Below are 23733 nucleotides of genomic sequence, written 5' to 3'. Positions count from 1 at the left end.
GGCGGTGCCGATGTATCGACATTATCCGAGGTGTGTCTGAACGCAAATGATGAGGTAAGTCAGATTAGTATGAAAGAAATTATCAGCGTTGTCAAATGTATGCGGAATGGTAAAGCGCAAGGGTATGACTGTATTGCAGCAGAGTTTATTAAGTCGGGTGGCAAATTAATTCTCACATGGCTACATAAACTTTTTAACTTGTGTCTCAAGGAGGAAAGGACTCCACCTGATTGGAGGAGAGCAGTTGTTATGCCGTTAAACAAGGGAAAGGGTTCTAAGGTGGAGTGTGGGAATTACAGAGCTATCAGTCTTCTGAGCGCTGTCGGCAAAATGTATGGAAGAATACTGATAGAAAGAGTAAGAAACGTGACCAAGGAGAAAGTATGGGATGTACAGAGTGGATTTATGAATGGTAGAGGATGTATGGATCAAATATTTGCATTACGCAATATGACAGAAAAGTTTTTGGCGAAAAACCAGAAGCTTTTTTGCGCTTTTGTTGATTTGCAAAAAGCATTTGATCGAGTTGATAGGAAAAAATTATGGATGGTTCTATCGTATGGAGTGAGTGACAACCTTGTCCGCGCTATTGCTTCCTTGTACAAAGATAGTGTAGCGTGTGTAAGGGTAAATGGGTCATTACTTCCTGGTTTGACATCCCTAAAGGAGTCAACAGGGATGTGTAATGTCACCGTGGTTATTCAACATATACATGGATAAATGTATGAGAGAATTGAAAAGTATGGATGTGGGAGCGAAAATGAGTAATCTTACTGTCAGTTGCCTTCTGTACGCCGATGACGCAGTCCTCCTAGATGACAGCGAAGAGGAACTGCAATCCTTGGTTACAAAGGTTTACGAAGTGTGCAAGGAGAGTGATTTGCTAATGAATGTGCAAAAGTCGAACGTCATGGTCTTTGAAAGAAATGTAACTATGACTGAATGTAAGATGTAGTAAATGGAGATAGTTTGAAACAGGTCGAAGAATTTGTATATCTGGGTAGTATGTTTACTAGAGATGGAAATATGGACAAGGATATTGAAAGGAGGGTTAGTGCCGGTAACAGAGTTAATGGTGCCTTAAAGTCTGTCGTAGCAATAAGTGTCTATCGCAAGAGGCTAAATTAGCAGTTCATAATAGAGTTCTGGTACCAACCCTAATGTATGGAAGCGAAGCATGGAGTTGGAAAAAAGGACGAAAGTAGACTGAATGCTGTTGAAATGCGATCCCTCAGGGAATGTGCGGAAAAACAATGTATGATAGGTGCCCTAATGTCGAAATTAGAGCAGAATGCAAGGCTGAGTTAAGCATTATCGACAAAATTAAGAAAGGTCTTTTGCGATGGTTCGGTCATGTGGAGCGAATGAATGATGAAAGAACGGCAAAAAAGATTTATGATGCGAATGTGTCTGGTTGTAGAAGTCGAGGAAGGCCGAGAAAGACATGGCATGATCAAGTACAACAAATTCTTGAAAAGTGGTCATGTGAAAAGTCGGAATAATCGACGTGCGTGCATGAGAAGATGTATGAATGTGAAGGAAGCAAAGGAAGTGTGCCATGACAGAGTGATGTGGCGTCTATCCTCTCTGCCTACCCCTCTGGGGAAATGGCGTGATGGTAGTTAGTTAGTTAGTCAATTTAAAAAAACATCATTGCAAAAAAAAATAATGGAACCCCTATGGACTCGAACCCCCGCCTGCGTCATTAGAAAGCACGACACATCCACGTAGCTATTTCGCGTTTCGGGCTATGCGTCGAAAAAGTAATTAATAAACTGGATATTCATTAGCGTACCGGTGCATTTTTGGTTAAGTCAGACTATTTTAACTTATCTTGAAATAAAACACTATTTCTTATTAAATTGTAATAATTAAATAATTAAAAAGTATTCCTTACCGAGTACGATAGTTCACCAAACAAAACATAAATTTCGTTTTACATTACATTAATACATACCTCTACATTAATACATATTTTCATGCACGAACGCTGATTATTCTGACTTCTGACATTTCCATTTTTTAATATTTGTTGGATTTGGTCAGATTAAAATTTTTCAGTCTTCTTCATTTCTACATCCATCAAGTTTCGCATCGTAAATCTTTTTGGCCGTCTTTTCGCTGTCCATTTACTCTACATGTCCAAACCAGCGTAGAGCTTCTTCCTTGATTTTGTCGATAATGCTAATCTAAGCCTTACATAATATACGGATGTCGACATTTGGGCATCCATCGTTCATAGTTTAGTCAAACATTAGCCTGAAAGATCACATTTCGACAGCATTCAGCCTTCTTCATCCCTGTTTTTCATGGTCCATACTTCGCTCCCATACATCAGGGTCGGAACCAGAACTCCACTGTGAACAGCTCATTTTGCCTCTTACGACGAACATTTGTTTTATGTAATAACATGCATATTTCAAAAAAAACATTTTTATATGTTTAATTATGTCATTCAAAGTTCTTACCTGTGTGGAGAGGAGAATAGCTCTTGCGTAATCGAAAAGTTCAGCGGAGTACCCACTAGTTGGTCCATAGAGCACTAGAAGGTAGGTGATTCCAAGTAGCGGTATGAGGACCAGAAGAGCTTTGGTAGCCTTGCGGTATTGTTGAGTCTCAAGAGTGTTGGCGGAGCGTAACTTCGTAATTAACACCTGATGGATCAAAAATTCTCTTGTCAATATAATTAATTTTCAATATAAATTAAAAAGAAAACCGTTTGAAAAATAAATTATTTCATATTTCTTTCTTCTATGCAAGATTTTATTTTTTCTTATGTTCAAAGTTCAAAATTCTGTATTTTTTTCAGACAAATGATTTTTTTGATATTTTGATAATTTGTGATAATTTACTACAAAAGAAAAAAATAAAAATGTATTAGAAACGCGCCAATAAACTTTAATTTATTATTAGTTTTGCGCGATCTAGATTTTGTTTACTTTTGTACATTATTTTTAATGTATAATAAAAATATTTGGAAAAAAACTTAGTTAGGCATACCTTATATATATGAACTATTTGTGTAAAATAAAAATAAGAAAAAATAATCGAAAAAAACCCCAAAAACGAACAGGACAATATACGATTAAAAGAGAACTTTTATTTAAAATTGATAATTTTAAGTGAAAAAGATCAACATTGCTAAGAGGAATACTTAATGGCTCGATCATTCTTCCCAAGGACTTCGCCAAAGGTAAATTGGTTTAACACCTGGCAAGAATAAACAAGCAGGAACTTAAATAGGAAGGATATTCTTCGAAGGGGATCTTTTACAACAAATTTTCCGTCCGAGTAAGCTTTTAAAGAAGGTATCACCTTCACATTTTAATGAACGAGGGTTGTCTATGAATTAAAAGTCTTTAGTATTTAGAAGATAATTAAAATTTTGCCAATGATTCGGCACGTAAAGCGTAAGATTGGTAAATTTATTTTTTATGCAACAAAAATGATCCAGACACGTTGCGATCGGAGTGCCAATGCAGTGCCCTATACACCTGGATGCGGATAGGGAAATGATAATAAGTAGTGATATGAAACGAACCTTTGTTTGCTGATTTCTAAGGCACGTTGCTACAATTTGTTCGTGAAGGATCGATAAATAAATATTAAGTTGAAGTTCGAAAGAGTTGACGCGAAATTATATTCCTGAACCCGCGATCCTTCATTCACAAAATCAATCGCCACTGGCTAAAGCTAGGGTTTCCTAGGACAGCGGTGCCCGTATCTTAACGGCCGTAGTGAACGGTGATGCGGTGGACAGCCGTCGTAACGGTGACTAGAGAGTGGTTTCCTAGGAAAACGGTGTTGAAAACATCGTTAAAAAATAAAACCACTCTCTAGTCACCGTTACGACGGCCGTCCACCGCATCACCGTTCACTACGGCCGTTAAGGTACGGGCGCCGCTGTCCTAGGAAACCCTAGCTTAAGCTACAACGCCAGAACATGACAGGTCTTAATGGGCTCGAAGTTAACTATACAAATAACATTAATAAATTAGAGAGAAAATATTTGAAATAAAAACTTTTCAGCATATGAATTTAATAACACAACAGGAATACATTAATTTTATAAGCTAAATTTTAATTTGATTTCAGAATTCATTACAAATACCTATGAAACATTTTTTTGTTAAAAATATACAAAATTACATGACCGAAATCTTGCATAAATAAGAATAAAAAAATGGCGACGTGTGGAAATCGGAGTCTTGAAAAATGTCATCTTGGCCGGTTGCTTGAATGATTTGAAGTGTTTTATCTGAAGTTACGGGTCGTCTGGTTGGATCTGTCATTGGGTCCAGTGAATGATGCTTCCATTAAAAAGCCATGATCTCATCGCCTAGAAAGATTCTAAAAACATACCCATATTTTGACCCACAAGACCGTTTCTTGATGCGTTTTATTCCCATTTAGACAAAATACATTTTGTTGCTTTTTTTAGTACTACGCAATACATTAACATTGAATTAATAAAACTTTGTTAACGTGGCGCTGGCCATGTGATTTTATTATCACATCGAGATATATACATAAGATATTCGGTTAGGTGGATTTAAATAAAAGATTATTGGGATGTCTAGAGAAATTAAATCGGTTTGAATCAAAGTAATCAAGATCACTTACAAGCAACGTAGTCCCTTTTCCCAAAGAGCGCTATGCGACCGTCCACGCAGTTCAAATTATGTCACGGAAGAAAGCTTAATTGAAAACCACATCGGTAGATGCGTTCGCCACAGGCAAAATTAGAAAGATTGGTTGTAATTATTTTCTATGACAAGTAGCAAATGTTACCCGTCACAATATACAAACATATGCTACATAAACATATTACAACAGAGATGGAGAACATTTAAGAGAATCTGATATAGAAGTCTAAACATCTACAGGGCTTATGACCCGTCATTGGCTGGTTTAAGTGGCCACTTTACACACTGTGTAACATTCACTATTCTGCCCATATTTGAACATCTATATTCCTTCAATTCTTTCATCTGTTGATGTTTGTGAAGTTAAAGAGCTAAAACCTTTATTTATGCTCGTGAGATTCATCTAATTAAATTATTTCACCTACATACTACTGTTTCACCTACACCTACACCTTTCACTAGGCAACACTTGAAAAAAATATTTTTTCAATTTCTATACGTCTTCATGGACCATGTGGATTTATCAACAATATTTTGAGTTTGTCCAAATTTTTGTAGACAAGGACTGGATTTAACTCCCTGGAGAGCTGTTAACGTAGTTAGGCGCAGTTCAAGTCCTCGCGGACTTGTTCTAAATACTTCTGTCGGGGGCGCCCTCTGCAATTCGTCTTCTCAGCCATTCCCTCTATTATGTCATGTAGGAGACCCTCATGATGTATAATATGGCCGATTCATTGGCTCGATTCTCTGAGATGGTTTTGAATATGTGCCTCCCTTCTTCGATTCTACTGAGAACCTCGTCATTATTGATGTGATCTTTTCAGGAAATTCCTAATATTTTTCGGTAATACTACATCTCAAACGCGTCTAGTCTTTTTTATCTCTTCCGGTAAAAAACCATTAATATGCTCCATACATATGTCTTGGAAAGTTGCTTGCGAAGCTTCAGGACCATGCTGTTTGACTGGAAAATCTTTGAACGCAAGCCTTGTTTGATGTATGCGGCAGTTGACTTCTCTTTTTGTTCTACCATCTTAGGTTTTTCATCTTCTTCCAAGGTACACAAACCCTTTCCCGTTTTTCAGAATAACGTGATAATTAAAATACAGTGTAGTGACTAGAACAAAACATAAATCAGTACCTTAGGGCTTAAAAATATTGAATCAATGAGATTTGGAACATTTCAAATTGTTCGATGGATGATGGCCATGCTTGAATATGTTCTTTGGCCTCTCTGAACATTAAAAAAAATAAACATTTACCAGGTTTTGATATGTGGCAGTTGAGCTGTTATTTTAAGTCGCATATTTTCTGCTGTGAAACGTCAATTGTACATTTTGTATTGATGTATTAAATAATAAACAATGCAGTTCCCTATGCACTATGGGTACGGACTAGGAAATGGCGATGATGATGAATCGATCGATATACGACACACATGTATATTTATGAAAGTTTAGATGTACAAACTATGTTTTAACATCCAATTGAATTATTTAATGTTTACAGGGTATGGCAAAACATTAACTCAAAGTTACAACTGAAGTCAAGCCAGCTCTCATTGAAATTGATATGAAGGTTCGGGCCAACATATAACTTAGTAAAAGGTTTTACTCAACATCTGATCCATGATAGAACTTTTCGGAAAAGGTAAAACCGTAATGTTTTAGATAAACTGCTAAAGATTTACGAGTAAAATAGTGGGAGTTACCTAGAATGGGAAAATAAACTACAATTTGAGTATTAATATTTGATGCATTAACTTTGTTGTAAAATATTTCAATAAAATGTGAGAAAATTTTCGTCCATGTCGAAGCGGAAAAGCGCTTAAAATCTTCTTGGGTTATCGTTTTCCGCACCTATCAAAATTCAAATTCTAAATCAATTTGCCCGTTCTTTTACTGTCCAAATGTTCAAACCAACGCGGCAATCCTTTCTTGATTTTGTCAATATTGCTGGTCAGTCTTACATAATGCATGGATCTCGACATTATTGTGTACACCTATCATACATTGTTTTCCCACACATTCACCTGAGAGATCTCATTTCGACAGAATTCAGCCTACTTTCATAATTGTATTACCAATTCCTTACTTCACTCCCATACATAAGGGTTGGCAACAGAACTCCATTGCGAACTGCTGGTTTTGCCTCCTGCGACAAATATTTGTTTTTCAAGGTAGATTTGCGTGTACCGTTTACACTGGCACTTACCCTCATTCCAATATATTTCTTAGACTTTCCATCCCTAATAAACATACTTTCCATATGCACAAATGTTTCTACCTGACTCATTATATCGCGGTTCACACTGCATTTTTAGTTATTCTTTCATCCGTTTAAAAAACCATAACTTTCGATTTATCAATATTTGTTAACAAATCGCTTTTCGTGCATATATCGTAAAGTTTAGTTCTTCTTCTTTCTGTGCCATATCAGGTCTCTCCGACGTTGGCGATCACTCTAGAGTAGGCATTCCGGTCCTGCGCCAACTGGAACAGCGCCTCAACCCTACGCACTCCCGTCCAGTCGCGGATGTTTCTCAGCCAGGACATCTGTCGCCTTCCAACCCCACGCTTTCCCTCGATCTTTCCCATCATAATAAGCTGTAGAAGCGTATATTTGCTTCCGCTCATGATATGGCCCAGATATGCGAGTTTTCTCTGTTTTATTGAGGACAGTAGTTCTTTTTCGGCACTGGCTCGTCTCAACACCTCCACGTTGGTCACTAAATCTGTCCACGGGGTTTTCAGCATTCTCCGGTGAAGCCACATTTCAAAAGCCTCTAATCGGTTCATGGAGTTTACCTTGAGAGTCCATGTTTCAACCCCGTAGAGCAGTATTGACCACACATAGCACTTGACCATCCTCTGTCTCAGTTTTAAATAAAGACTATCACTGCAGAATAATGATTTCATGCCATTGAATGCTGATCGTGCTATTTCAATTCTGCATCTAATTTCCTTATCCGGATCCAGATCAGAAGTGATTTGACTGCCGAGGTATTTAAAGTTAGTCACTCTCTCTATTGTTTGACCATTTATTCGCAATACAGCATTATTGTGAGGGTTTCGGCTAAACACTATCATCTTAACACACTATCATCTCACACTACCATCAAAGTTTAGTTACCATTTTTAATTTATAATTTATTAAGTATATGAAAATTTATGTTATTTTGTAATTACAATGGAATTTTATCAATAATTGTCAGTAAATGAAGTCAATCGATGTTAGTGAAGGAGTTGAAATCTCTATTAATGTGATTGAGATTTTATTGAATTATTTGACTTTGCCTGAAAATACTTTGTAACGTTTAAAACTTAGAACACACATTCATAGGAGAACCGATAAAATGATTATAGAATAACTTATGCTTTAAAAGGTTAAAAAAATCTCCATCTTAGAACAGGCTGAGCCATGTTAGATGGAGACTATCCTAAACAGAGAACACTCCGTTTTAATTTTCTATTCACTAGTTTTATACAGATTCCCCGTTATTAAATATCCTTACTTATTTTATGCAATAAATTTATAAAATAAAAAAATAATAGATACGCACAAGTATTTTGCTCATGGAGAATAAGTAGAATATGAATGTATAATATTGCGTTTGAAAATTTTCGTATATTTTTTTAATTTATTTATTTAGAAAACATGTAACACAGTATATATGTAGGATTTTGGTAGCTGAGGATTGGAGCTCCTACCCCAGTTAGAGATTGACAGAGAAGACGCGAGGTTGCTGCAAGGATGTTTATTTATTAGATGGCGAATAAATAATGAATTCGGTCGCACGAGTGATACGGCGACTAGAAGTTGAAGTAACTACATGCTGGAACTGAGTGACTTTGTCGAGCTGGACTGACTGACTGCACTGAACTTGTTGGGCTGACTGACTTTGACTGCGTTCTGTGGCCTTTTTATAGACTTCATTCCTTTGTAGTTAATTTTTTCATGGTATGGACGATGTGAATGTACTGCAGAACAATGCTCCCGATTTATATGCAAACTGTTAGAGTTGCATTATAATGTTGTATTGGATTGTATGGAAAATGATAACATTGCTTTTTTGTGTTATTGTTGTGTGTATTATCGATTATGGACTATGAACCTAACATATGCTTTCATAAAATATTATTTAAATTAAAATATTATATTATTATAATGAACAAAACTTATTAAAAATTGAATTAGAAACACTCATTCATTTGGAATGCAGAAAAAATATTTATTTACAGACGACGTTTGTATACTTTTAACCATAATATAACTTACAAAAACAGAAACGCTCTTATATACTAATTTATTTTTTAAATTCTAAGATTCTATGAGTATCGAAAATTACATACATAATACAAGCTAAAAAGCATTTGTCGGCCTCGTGGTGTAATGGTTAGTGTGTTTACCTACCATGCGAGAGGTCTCATGTTTGATTCCCGACATGGTTGATTTGAAATTTTTTATTTGAAAGGGTGTATTCATACTAGAATATTTCATAGTTCCTGGACTGGTACCTGAAGCGCAAGACTGATCATCTTACCTTAATGTTACAAAAATGCTCAAGATACGCTGCAATTGGTGTGCCAATGCAGTGCCCTATGCAGCATCAGGTGCGGAAAGGGAATGATGATGATGATGAAAAAGCATAAAAATATTAAAAATAAAACATAGGGTAATACAAGAAAAAAAGTATGAGATCAAATATTAAAAATTAAAAATACATATATAATAATACAAAAATTATAAAATAAAAATAATCTTAACCCGGCTGACTTTAACAATAATATTTTAGTATGTCCAAGCCATTACGGAAAAAAACATTCGATGATTATCAACCACGAAGTTAACTTCAATTTATTTATAACAATACAACGGGCCTTAGGTACTAAGGTCGAGAATTGCAAGCGCAAGCAGAAACCGTTCGTTATACGTTTGTTGTTGAATTAAAAACCAAACCAAAAGTTTGGAACGCTTTTGTTCTATGCAACAAAGCTGAAGGGCTTCTGTAGTAAATTATTACTGTGAAGATCAAACGGATAGTGGTTTGACCGGATAACGGATATCCGGCAAACCCCTAAGCTGGATATCCGGTATTGTCTAATAAAACAATAAAAACTCCCCGGTGCTAGAATTTATCTTATGGTTAGAAACAAAAAAAATAACGCCCTTTAAATTAAGATCGGTAAAAGTATTTTTTTTATTTTTTATGATCAATTTTCGATCAACGTATTACATATTAATATGGTTTATAAGTTTATTTATTAAATAATTAAAACAATTTTGGGTAATTTTACCCCTTGCGCTTTATTTTTTTCACACAAATATGTTTTTAATTAAAAATCAATTTTTGAAATACACTTATTACATATTGAGCTACGATCCGGAATCCGGTTAAATTAAGCCGGATACTGGATAATTACTGGATATCCGTTTCATCTCTATTAAGTACTAAAAAAGACATTAATTTGAAACTTATAATGCTCTCGTACTAATTAAATAACGGAGTGGGGAAACATTTTGTCAATATGTCAGAGGGTACTTTGCAAGGCAGTCAACACGCCTGCAAGAAATAAACCATATTAATGGCGGTTTAAAATAAGTTATTTTGTCTCACTGAAAATGCTTTTATTAATTATTGCTCCTATTCCTTATATTTCTTACTATAATTTAGTGAATTTCTAGAAAACATAACTCAATTATCATTTTAATTATGCTTTTATATATATATATTCTTTGTCTGTTGATTTAAATCATGCTCTTATTTTGTGTTATTTTTTTTTAATACTACCATATTTTACTATTATTTTGTTGATTTAAATGATACCACTATTTTGTATATTTGATTATGTCTGATTCTTAATTTGTATAATTTATATTTTATAATTTATTTCTGATTCTTTATTTTGCATTGTATTCTTTGGAATATGATTATTTATTACATTTACATTTTTTTCTAGATTGTGATTCTATGTCATTATAATTTGATCTAATTAATTGTACTATGTATTTTTATTGTTATTTATTGTGGCTTGACACGGGCATAGCCCAAAAAGCCTTAATTTTTTTATTTTTTTTTAATTTTATTTATTGGGGATATCAACAGTAATACATGTAATACAAATATAACAAATAACATATGCAGAGAATAAAACCAATGACAGATATCCACAGAAATACATTAAATACACGTACAATACATACTAGTGTGTTTGTGTGAGTGTAAGTGAGTGAGAGGGTGGGTGTGTGGGTGTTATATTGGAAAGAGGGTGTCAGGTATCGAAAATATAAATATATATAAAATATTAAGAAATAGAGATAAAATTTAATAAAATAAAATAAAACTTTATTATTGAAACTAAGTATAAGACAAAAAAGTATGTTTTAAGACGCGCATTTTAAATGTGATTTTTTTACAATCAAATGGATCAATAAGGGGAAAGTTCAAATTATATTTACTAGCAAAACGTATAAGTGGAGAGTTCTGGGCATAGTTCGTACGAACTGCTGGCACATGAAATAGAGAGCTCGACGTGTGACGGGTGCGGTAGCCGGGGACATTTAATGATAACTCTGACAAAAGAGCCGGACTATCAAGGCGTCAACTGAGTATGTCATGAAGCACCCCCATGTCCAACAGTAGACGGCGATCTTCTAAAGTAAGCAAGTGGTGTTTTTTGCAGGAAGACATATAATTGAGATCGGTATACCTGCATCTCCAGTTAAGATGTCTAAGAAATGTCCATTGAATTTTCTCAAACTTTTCTTTATGTGTGACATATTGTGAAGACCAAACAGAAGAGGCATACTCGAGCAAACTGCGAACATGAGCAAAGTAATAAGTTCATAAATATTTAATTTTTTAATTTTGAATGAATAAATAAATAAATTGAAGACATGCAGCGAAGTAATACAGCAGATTTACTGTCCCCCTTTCCCGAAATAAAGGTCACCTAAAGTGCCAAAAACCCTAACCCCGATTCTTATTATCAGATTCGTTTAAAAAAGCGACAATATCTTCACAGGAAACATTAATCTACGTCCCACGATGTGCCATCTTTATCATGCCATGTTTTGCTAGAGGACGTTCAAGGGGTGAATTAGGTTTCATGTCAGAAAAACGGGATATTTTATTAATGAACCAAAAGTAAAGTTATTGACCCCTCGCAAGAGGAAAGGTGTTTTTTTAAAATATATTAAAAAACTTTTTTTATTATTTTTTTATTTGAAGCACATACTTTGTGGCTATTCTCTGATTTAATTTTATTTTAAATCTTTAAGTGGAATATATATACGATTTGCTGAACAAATTTTTAAAATCTTACAACCAAACCAAAAAACAGACTTTTTAAATGAAGAATTAGTCAACATTTGTAATTTTAAAAGAAAAAAACAAAATATTTACGTAAATAAAAAAACCAAATTTGTTAAAATGAACACCTGTTTTTAAGTGAGCAGATAAAGGTTACTCACATTAACTTAATCAAAATGAATTACGTTATTGAAATAAAGTTTTAATTATAATTTCTTTTGGACACGTTGAGCGAATGGACAGCGAAAGAACGGACAATGAAAGATTTTTTGGTGGTTTTTTTTTCGATGAGTTCAAATAATTTGAAACGTTGAGTGGTTGACTTTAAAAATCAATATGGATGTGCTTAGCCAAGAAATGACTAAAGAAGAGATGATTCATTCGAATGAAAATAATCGAATGCATTCGACTTCTAAATTGATACGAACGAAAGTCCGAATGCAGTAATTCATTCGAACGAAAAAGTAATAGTACTATATGAGTGGATAATTGTTTTTTTAAATTTATTTATTGAAAAAAAATATTGACCAAATAAGTATAAACTTACAAATAGTTTGTACATACATAATTAATAATAACATTTCTATCTTTCCATAGTAAAAATTCGTGTTTAGATAGGGAGTTCCTTTAAACTAATAAGCAGAAAATAAAAAAATAGTTGATCGATTGCAAATAAAGTATTTAGGATAAAGAGATTATTAAAAAAAAAACTACCGCATCTCCTCAGTCCCAGCCCCAGCATAGGGCACAATAACCGAAACGCTTTTTACCATAATCTATGGTATACCGGAAGATGATTGTTTCGATTATTTAATTCTTTAAATTTCTTATCATTCGATTATTAAATTTTTTCAATTACTCATCATTCGATTGGTAAATTAATCAAATTATTTTTATCTCTAGACTAAAGAGTCTTTGTAAATAAATAAGTTATTAATGTCCCTCGACTGGCACCGGTAAGATGGATCACCTTACCGGTGATTCGTCATAACAGATTATTTGATGTAGTAAGTCAGTGCCCTCATCGATATTAATTTTGAATGTCCAATCATTTCGCTCATTTATCAATGAAATCGTTTTACTTTTAAACTTAAAGCTAGTTATCTACATCAACAAGGTTTTCAGTAGATTTGTTGTCTTTTTCAACCTTTAATGTGGTTTTTATTTATTATTACTGTTTTCAACGCATGTGTTTTATTCATACTATAATAAACGATAAACAATCTCAAATAGGCGTACTCAAATATATTTTTAGTTCACATTGTAGCTGCTCAAGTATGGGATAATCTACCCACTAATGTTAGAGACGCTTTTTCTTTATTTACATAAGAACTTAAATTTAACACACAATAAAACAAGAGCAAAATAAGAAAGTGGCTACCCCACCTAAAGTTTTTATTAGTATAGTAGCTTATGTGTAAATAATTTAATTTAAAAAAAAATATGAAAAAAATATTACAATTATTATTTGTATAAACATGTATATTCTGATCTTTCCGGCTGTTAATTATATCTGTTAATTCGTTGTTTTTATAAATGTAAGTAATATAATATAAATTAGTATAAATATAATCTCCACCAACAAGCTACAGAAAGTGACTTGGTGGGATTTTAGTTTTAGTAAAGATTGAAAATTAAAATGTTAAAACTGTAAAAATGTAAAATTTTAGTAATAATATAAATTTAAAAAAATAAAAAAAATAAAAATCACGCATGAAATGTCGATTCCTGAGTACTTGAGGTTTTTTATTTCTCCTCCGCTTTTTCTTCCCTATTTACTCCCCTCCTTTCTTTATAGTACAGTGTAGAAGATGTTTGGTCAATATTTATTTCTTTAAAAAAAATACATAAAAAAAATATTTTTTGTTTTATAGTACAAATATTATAATATGCCTACTGCTACAAAATTCTTTGTAACTATTTTTTATTCTATTAAATTTCTTTGTTTTTATAAAGTAAAATGATAGAGGAGGTGGGTTACGCACGGATCGATGAGTGGATCAAGCCAAATAGGTAAAATGTGTGCACTGTTTGCGAATTTTTTTCTATTGGTCTATATAAATTGGTTTAGTTTTTTAGGAATATTTGAGTTTTTATTGTTTAATATGATAATTAGGTTAATTGGATTAATTACCTTTTTTTATTGGTATTATTATCTTAACTTTGTTAATGAGCTAATCTTAGGCAAATTCATATTTTGAAAAATATTTCCCTCGGCACGGGACACTCCAGTGAGGGAACATTATTCTGTATAAAAAAAGAATACAAACAATGTAAAAGTAAAAATGAATCAATAAATAAAATATTTTCTGAACCACACGAGATTGCTGAAATCCGTTGAAATCAGTAGTGTTTCTTTGATAACTTTCCGTTAAACATTAAAAATTTGAGACAAACAAATATCTCATATTCCAGTCACCAGTTGCAAAGGCCTTGATTACACGTACTAATGGCTATCATATTTTTCTAACGTGTTTTTCTCACATCTCTCCCCTCAATTTGCTATAAATAAGGACTTTGTCTTTTTCACACCATATCGAATATGTTTTATATCCCGATCTCTAATCCTTCAGGAGCCAGCGCCACACACTTCTCGGTGAACTTTAACGTGAGTAACACCGTGTGAACGTCCAAATTTGTCCAACAAAATTGGCGACTTCAAACACCATAGACTTGATGAAAAAAAATAATATTTTAAAGTAATAACTGTATTTTATAAGATATTTTCTGTAAATGAAAAAAATTCTCAACAATATCCGTATTAATTTTGAAAAAAAAAAAAAATATATTTATATATATATATATTTTTATCAGTATTCGTAGTATGTGATATTCTTCTATTGTTTTATTGAAAAAATAATATGTTATCCATATAATATTTTGTGATTTATTTGTTTTACAACAAACCAAACAAACCATCACGCCGTGATTTTATTGAAAGTGTTTATCTCAGCCCTACATAATGCACGAATCTTGACATTTGTGCACCTATCGTACAAAGTTTTAACACACATTCGACCGAGAGATAGTATTTCGACGGCATTAAGTCTACCTTCATAATAATGGTCGGCACCGGGACTCTATTCTGATAGGTAAATTTTGTCTACTCCGACAAACATACATATCCAATTTTTATACTTCTTCTTTTACCAGTTAGTTGATTTAACAATGTTTTGAGTATTTCCAAATATTTGCAAATAGGCTAGATTTTACCTGTATGGAGTTATTCAGATATATATTTGTTGTAAAATTTGAAAATGGTTTTCAGGCGTTGCTTAGTAGATGAATTGGTTTAGACGGATTAATCTCATCCACATGATAAATGTTTCAGCTCTTTTACATCACAAAAGTCAAAAGATAGAAGAGTTGAGGAAATGCGGATGTTTAAACATACACAAAATGGTAAATATTACATAGTGTGTAAAGTAGCCACTTAAAATAGCCAACGACAAATCATAAGCCTTGCAAATGCCTTGACTTCTAAATTCCCTTCTCAAAAGTATTTTCCCTTTGTAGCAAAAAAAAAAGATTGAAACAACTTCCTATTATTATTATTATGGATAACTTAAATAGCGCCATTTTCGTAATATTCAAGGGCGCTTTACATAGTGATTCTATATACATATTTTTTTATTGAAGCTTTTAAATTTGTAATTTAATTAAAACAATTTATTTTGTTGACACATGCTACGGATTTATTCAAATGATTTAGAGAACAAGTGGTTTTTAAGTTTTTTCCGAAACATCACTTTACTTTTACAGCCTCTCACCTCTGCTGGGAGAGCATTCCATGCCATAAGGCCTGCGACCGCAAATGCGCGTTCACTAAATTTAGTGCGCTGTTTGCGTAGAGGTATAATAACTTTTCCTCTCGCCGTAGACATAGCTGATCTAAGCGTGAGCCGCCTGTCAGCTAGTTCATCTGAAATGCAAAGTTCCCTTAGATATTCCGTAGCAGAGTTGTGCAGTGACTTATACATAAGCCAACAGAGTTTGTATTCGACCCTCTGTGGAAAACGTAGCCAGTGTAGTTCTCGAAGTAGTGGAGTGATATGACTGAACTTAGAGATTCCAGGGAGGAAATCCAGCCGGTCTACAAACATTTGGACGTACTCAAAATATTGTTAAGTAAATATTATACGTAAGGGTTTATACAATATTATTACATATTAAAGGTATTGATGAAATATCTTAAATAAAGTTTTATACGGTATAACAAAAACCATGTCAGACATAAATTTGCCATATAAAATGAGAATCTATTACCATAAAACGAAAACCTAGGTAAATGTTCCAGATTGGTCGAAAACATATACTGGTTTGTTTATATCTTTAGCCACCATGTTTTTATGATTGCTTCATACTTTCTTTTTTAGTACAATGTTAATCCCTCAGAGTTTATTTTTTATTTATTTACATTATCCGTAAACCTATAGAGAAGCTCTATCACCATGTTTCATAGAACGCAAGTGATGTTGGTTTGTTGCTTAGCAACAAATTGGTGGCCATTCTGATTTGTTTGACAACGTAAACATAACGGTTCGATCGGATGCTTACAAAAGCACACAGCAAAAGCCACAAGGCTGTGCTTGGCTTTGTTTGTAAATAACTTGTAAAATAAAAATCGACTACGGTGAATTGCAGTATGGTTGGTTGCAGCAAAGTCAGCGTCAAAGGTGTTAAAAGAGACAGCTTTCACAGGTAATTGATTTCGAATATTTTTCCATAACATTTTACCTTAATTTTTGGCTTTTATTTTCCCGACACGTGTATTATGTTGCTTAAAAACTTTCCAAATATCAATATATTTACTTCAGATACTATTTTTTCTCAATTTAGGAGATAAATTTGTGAATTAAGTATGTTAACTGTTACAATAACAATGAACTACCGGGCAAAAGAAGAAGTATAAAAATTGAAAAACTGTTTTCAGGCGTTGCCTAGTAGGTGATTTGGTTCAGCCGGATGAATTTTACCCACGTGATAAAGGTTTCAGTTTTTTTACTTCACAAAAGTCAACAGATGGAAAAGTTGAGGAAATATGGATGTTCAAACATGAACAATGGTGAATGTTACACAGTGTGTAAAGTGGCCACTTAAACCAGCCAATGACAGGTCATAAGCCCCGTAAATGCCTAGATTCCCGTTTTCCCTCTCTGTTGCTTGCTTGCGTGCTGCTTTTTTTCATATTAACTTGATTAATTAAATTGATTCTAACATAAACTATAAATAGGGTCTATATTTCTAACTGTCCATGCGCTCAGTAGCAGCAGTATATGTTGTCATCTAGAATTTATCTGTATGTGTTTATATTTTGTTAAAAGCACATCTGAGTCACTTTATTTTGTAAAATATAAATGGGAGCTAGATGTTTAACCGTTTGTGTGCTTTGTAACTGCAAGACGTGATAATTGGAAACGGGGAACTGAATCCCAAGCTGTAAGACGCGTTGGAAAGTTTATTGTACAGCGCCCTTGAGATGGTTTTTTACTATAACAACCACAACAATAACAAACCATCACGCTGTTTCCCCGTAGGGGTAAACAGAGAGTATAGAACGCCATATCACTCTGTCTTTGCAGACAGATATCGTTTCCTCTACATTCATACATCTTCTCATGCACGCACGCCGATTATTCTTACTCTTAACATGTCCATCTTCAAGTATTTGATTGACTTGATTGTGCCGTGTCTTTTTCGTTTTCTGCATCCATCAACATTTGATTTACACAACAAAATAAATTTTGTTGAATACAACAAAATTGTCTCCTAAAAAAATACGTAAATTATCATTTTATTCATTATACCTTTGTAGTGTAAATTTAAGGTCCTTTATGTCTGAGAACTAACGACAGACACATCATCTATAAGTCCCAAAGTGCCAGCGATAGAGCTTAAGATAAATTATGTGTGCTCAACACTGACTAAAGGATAAGGCGAGAATGGGAGGGCAATTTGATACGGCAGGGTGGGGAAGGTTCATCTTACCCTCGAAAAGAGATATAGCGTTTGACATGGTGCACAAAAGTTTGCAGAGTACACTTTCTAATGATTTCCATGGATGTTTAATCAAGAAAATGTGACAAAAGCTTAGACGAAAAATGTATTAAAGACAAATCGAAAAAAACTTTAATAATCTTCCAGAAATCTTAAAATCAAAAACAAAGATTAAAACATTTCATTCTAAATTTAAAAAAAACATGAAACTCACCCTATCCTGAGCTCCATACGGTAGAAATTTTTGTATCTTTTAGAATATCTAATTTTAAGAAATCTGTTAGTAAAAAAAAAATGTAAATAAAATATTGTAAACATATATGTTTACTATATATAATATAAATATAAATAAATATAAAACGAACTCCCTCTTTAAACACGAGTTTTTACTCTATTAGAGAGGTAGAAACGTTATTATTAATCATGTATGTACTAACCATTTGGTTATTATATACTTATTTTGTCAAGATTTCACGGTAAAATATATTTAAAAAAGATATTAAAAAATCAAATGCTTTATATCTGGCGTAAAGTCGTAATTGTCAATATGTTTTTATTAATATTTAATACTTTTCTGCTCACACAAATTTAAAATACACATTTGGTCATGATATTCACAATTACAATACGCGTTACTCAAGGAATCTTCACGTTTCTAAGTTTCGCTCAACAAAGTTTGGCAGTAGGTCCTTGGAAAATATTGGCCATTCCGAATATGATAAACGGCCCGATGAGCTAAAATACGAAAAATTGAATAAAAAATCCAGAAATGTCGCAAGTAAAAAATATTTCTTATTTTTTTTGATAGTAAAATTATGAATGTAATTTATATAGATGGTGTTTTATGTTTCTTATACAATAACGTTTTCTTTTTTTTTTTTTTTTCTTATGGACGGTCCCAAATGAGTTACTTTAATAACTCCTGGGAGTATAATATGTACTTTTTGTATTATATGCTTTTTTAATAATAATAAAAAGAAATAAAAAGAAAAAAATACGTGGATAGTTTTATATCACTTTTATTAATAATTTTTATTATTAATTTTTATTTTTGATCGGACTTCATCGTGACCGACATCGTCAGACTAGTAGAAAAACTCCATCTATTGTTTACAATAAACTAGTAACAATTACATTGAAATATTAAAACGCCTCTATCGTGATATTTGAAAACAAATTAAGCATTTTTTTTTTTTACAATATTATAAGGGTTATTTATATTGATCGGTCGGACTGCATCTGACGGTGTATAGAGTTCTGCATTTTTGAAGTAAATGAAGTCTATCTTAACGTTGTAAATTCCATTTTTATAACAATAAGTTAAAAAATAAAAAATACGTTTTGAAGCAAATAAAGACTATCGCTTTGTGCAAATATTAAGAAAAAAGAATGACTTTCATCAAATGATTTTTGAAAGCGGAAACCATATATTTTTATTTTCTTTCAAAAATATGCACCGCTGCTTTTACTAAGGTTGAAGAAGATAAAATCATCCCTTGTCTGTTTTATAAGGGTAGGTGACCGCGTGGGTGTACGTTTGTCCTCGTAATCTGCTACTATTCTACGAAGATCAAAGTAATTTGATAGCTGTCACCCGTCACAGCTTAAATGTCATAATAAACTTTACTTTTCGTCAACCCTTTGATGTCTTATAATTATTTTGAATTTATTAAATGCCAAAAACACTAATAATATTTTTGCAAATACTTCTTTAAATTTCAGCCACTAGGAAATTATCAAGTTAAGCATATCACTATAGAGACGGATAACATTTTTGTGAAGAGAATCTAGTCCGTGACTACAAACATTTCAACAACAAAAAAACATTCGTAGTCTAGTAAATAAAATAATCCAGTCAGATGAATCTTACCCATATCAATAAAAGTTCCAAATTTTTTACATCACATAAATAAAAAAAAAAACACTTTTAGACATACAAATGTTTAAACACAGGTAAACTGGTGAATGTTACACAGTGTGTTAAGTAACCACTTTAAGCTGTCAGTGACCAGTCATGACTGTCTTGCTGTAATATGTACCGATCACTATAAACTCCACGGTGGTTTAAATTTACTTGTCTTTAAAGTTTATTGACAAAACTAAAAATATTTTGAAAATTTGTTTTTGAATAAATATTCTAAATTGAATTTTAAAAAAAAATATTTTTTTATTTAGAAAGAAATATTTGCGTTCTTAAGGTTTACCCAAATATTTTATTTGAGGACCATTTTCAACGAGTTGTAAACAACTCACTATAAGAAAATGGAATCAAGTTAAGGTAGAGTAGGATTTGAACCAAAGACCTTTGGTATGTGAGTCCGAGACACTAGCCACTAGCTACAGGACCACAACCCGATTTTTTAATAATATATTTATACTGTGTTCATTGTATTTCTGTTGGTGTTTGCACGGGTGTTCCACACTAAAAGTACAGCAAATTGTCTATATGTTTTTATATAATATGCTGTCTTTACCTTATTAAATAAATTAATAAATGAACCTCTGCGATTAAAAAAAATAATTATTTTATTTTGATTTTTAAAAAAGTATTTTTTTAATATTTATTTATTCTTTCATACAAATATACATATTACAAAAAAAGAATAACGTTTACCTATTTATATGAGGCTAAGAGCCCAATGTTGAGTTGGGATACAACGTTAAAAATCTCAAGTCTTTAAAAACGTAGAAATAACATTGGCTCCATATTTATGTTTGATTTATTAAATAGCTTAATTAATGCACCATCGTTACTGGAATAAGTGGCAATCAACGTTTCTATCCACCGGTAGAAAAAAAGGACTGTTCCTTGATCAGCACAGCAAAAACCATGTCTTGTATGCATTAATGTCCAGATTGCGTCGATTGTCTTTCTAGACTTAAATTTTATTTTTTGATTTTGTTTATTAAGAAAAACAACAGCAATACAAAAAAATATACACAACATTTTAAAAAAAACATAAAATAAAGCCAAATCAGTTTTCCACATAAATACAATTATAAAAATCCAGTTCAGTTAGATATAATTCATAGAAGTGCATGTGTGCGAGTTTTTTTTTTGTGTGAGGATGCGTGTGTATTAAACAATCACTATGGTATACCAGATCTTGTCTTGAGGTAGTTATTATTAAAAGTTTTGTCCTAGCTTTAATTTACTAAAGTTATATTTAAATTTAATTGTACCCGTATAAATTATTAAAAAATAAAGTAACTATTTTTAAATGGACTAAATAATTCCGTAAATAGATATGTCCAATAAGAGGAAGTATGCATATCATTAAAGAATACTAAAAATATAACATCTGGACAATACGCTTAATAGTATATAAATCTATGAAATATATCACAGCAGTTTCCTGCAACGGTCTCATCCCTTAGACACAATCCAAAATTGTACACTTCCCTGAAAATGGCTTTTGTTTTGAAGAACTCAATATGTTCGTCAATAACATGGTGTCTTGGGGCAACACACGAGAAATTGCTCTGCGTGAAAGTCGTACGTGTTTTGGTACTAAATAACTAAAATTACAGAAAAACCAGATTGGAGCATTTTGCTGAGATCTCCTCTTGTAACCGCATAACCAGATATTAGAGTGGGCCGATAATGTGTGAAGTTTTTTTTTAGATATCAAAGTGAAAGGGGTCTAAAAAGTTGTCTTTTGGATCGCATTGAACGTAAAAATTATTTAAAAAAATATTCCATAATAATTTTGGCCCTCAACAGAAGTTTGAAGTTTATAACTGTCTGAACATTTTTCAATTATCTATATTGATAAAATTATTTTTTTGTTCGTAAAAATATAACTTAAATCACATTACAAATTCGAACACGTTTTAAAACTACCGAAATGCAAAAAAATACACTCCGCGGAACTGATTCCGTTGAGCGCCTGACTAAAATTGACAAAAACAATGGCACATTAAAACAATGCTACCCATTTATTACAAAACAAAGTGCAACTCACTCCCTTAAATGCTCATATAATAAGATTTAATGCAGATTATAAAATTTAATTCGACTGATTTTCTTACTTAAATACGAAATGACAGCCGGTTTAGGGCAAAAAATTGACTTGTTCGAAAACTTCAAGCTCTGGTTGAGGGCCAAAAGTAGTATCAAATATTTTTTCATAATTTTTTTAACCCCGAGTAATCCAAAAGGCAACTTTTTAGACACCTTTAATTTCAAAATTCGGAAAAGAAAATTATCGGCTCACCCTACCAGATATGTGTCAATGACTCTTTTAAAATAAATGTCTAATGTCCAGTACCTTCATAAATTGTAACCATGTCTCTTATGTACATGAATTAAAATAACTATGTTTAAATAAGTATAATAATTGTCCTTTATTTATAGACGTTAATTAAATATTAAACCCCCATTTTTTTCACAAGTTAAACACGTTTCTTAATATTGAGCAAGACAAAACGAACGGCACAGAAAATATGTTTTGAAACATGTTATTTTTTTCTAAAACTTAAAAACAATACATGAATATTTCAATTTATTTAAATTGAAATTATATTTGGTTCAATTTTTTAAAACTGAAGTTAAATTAATTATTCCACACAAAGAGGGTTTAAAATGATAATTGTTAAATGCATTATCATTACAAGCAAAATAATAAGATCATTCATTTAGACATAACATGCATACTAGCAAATGTCTAGACTAAGACGTCAGATAACATCTGAGACTAATTCTATCCAATTTAACTGAATATGTCTTGAAATAGTCAACCATATGGCTCGTTAGCTATTTTATTCCATTATACTATATTGCTAACTATGTAAGTGCGTAAATAATGAAGAACTTCAGCCCTACGAGAAATTGGATGCAAACAAGGTTCTCTCGCGCGCGGTAAAAATTAGAGCATTAAATTGTAAAGTTTCTCAAAAATTTACGAAAAAAACATTTTATTAAAAACTACTTCAAACGACGTCACTAGTTCATATGAATCAACCAATGATAAGAGAGCTGTGAAAGATGTCCTGTTTACTTACCGTCATCGAACCAATCGGCTGATTGACCGAGAATATGCGCTAAAATCATAGCGCTGATAATACAATCTGTAATTTATTTATTTTTTAATCGTTTTTTGGTGTTTTCATGTGCTCCTGGTGCGCCCTCGCCCCACTCCGTTAAAATTTATGTTTCTTAAATTGGGAAGCAATGACAAGAGCTTTAAAACGTAAAATATTTGTAAAAAAATGTCTGATTCTATCATTATCTATGGTTGCGGAAACGTTTCAATACTGTAACTTTGAGGAGAGATGTCAAAAAGTCAGTAGTCAATAATGATCTTAAAATTGAAAGTAATTGGCAAGTACAGTCAAACAAATGCCAGATTTGCGCATTATGTCCCTATTAAAATCACAGGATGACTAAATACAAGTGTTTTTCCTGCGGCAAAGCCATTTGTGGTAAACACCTTTTAAAAATTTGCAATTAGTGAAAATAATTACTTTTAATTGCGTTAGAATAGTTTTCAGGTAAATTTAGCTACAAATATAATACCCAAAAAAAAATATACAATTTCATTTCGTTAATTTAGCAGACTGATGTTTAGTAAAACTACCACTTAAAAATATGTTTACTGATCGCGTGTAAAAATATTATTAGAAGTGACGGTTTTGAATACAAAATACTGCTGTATCTTTTGTGTTTTAACGGGTAACGAGATAAAAAGGCGTTTCTTTGAAAATAGCACCCCTGTTTCTGGTGGATACTATGTAAACATCACAAAAAACAAAGAAAAAGGACAAAACTACGCCAGG

At 32.4% G+C, this 23733-nt stretch overlaps 1 protein-coding gene across 1 annotated transcript in view; it reads right to left on the bottom strand.

Moving 5' to 3' along the window:
* Nucleotides 1–2334: 2334 nt before the first annotated feature.
* LOC148282169 (diuretic hormone receptor-like) overlaps nt 2335–23733 on the bottom strand; it is a 66172-nt gene continuing 44773 nt past the window's right edge. The window contains exons 8-9 of the mRNA XM_088225530.1: nt 2469–2654; nt 2335–2379 (exon numbers count right to left, since the gene is read on the bottom strand). Coding sequence (XP_088081656.1) covers nt 2335–2379; nt 2469–2654 — 231 coding nt within the window. The remainder of the gene's footprint in view (nt 2380–2468; nt 2655–23733) is intronic.

The sequence above is a fragment of the Micrasema longulum genome, unplaced genomic scaffold (genome assembly GCF_059751315.1).
Source record: "Micrasema longulum isolate JH-2025_06_02 unplaced genomic scaffold, ASM5975131v1 h1tg000369l, whole genome shotgun sequence".
NCBI lineage: Eukaryota > Metazoa > Arthropoda > Insecta > Trichoptera > Brachycentridae > Micrasema > Micrasema longulum.
This window is presented reverse-complemented; position numbering and strand designations above follow the sequence as displayed.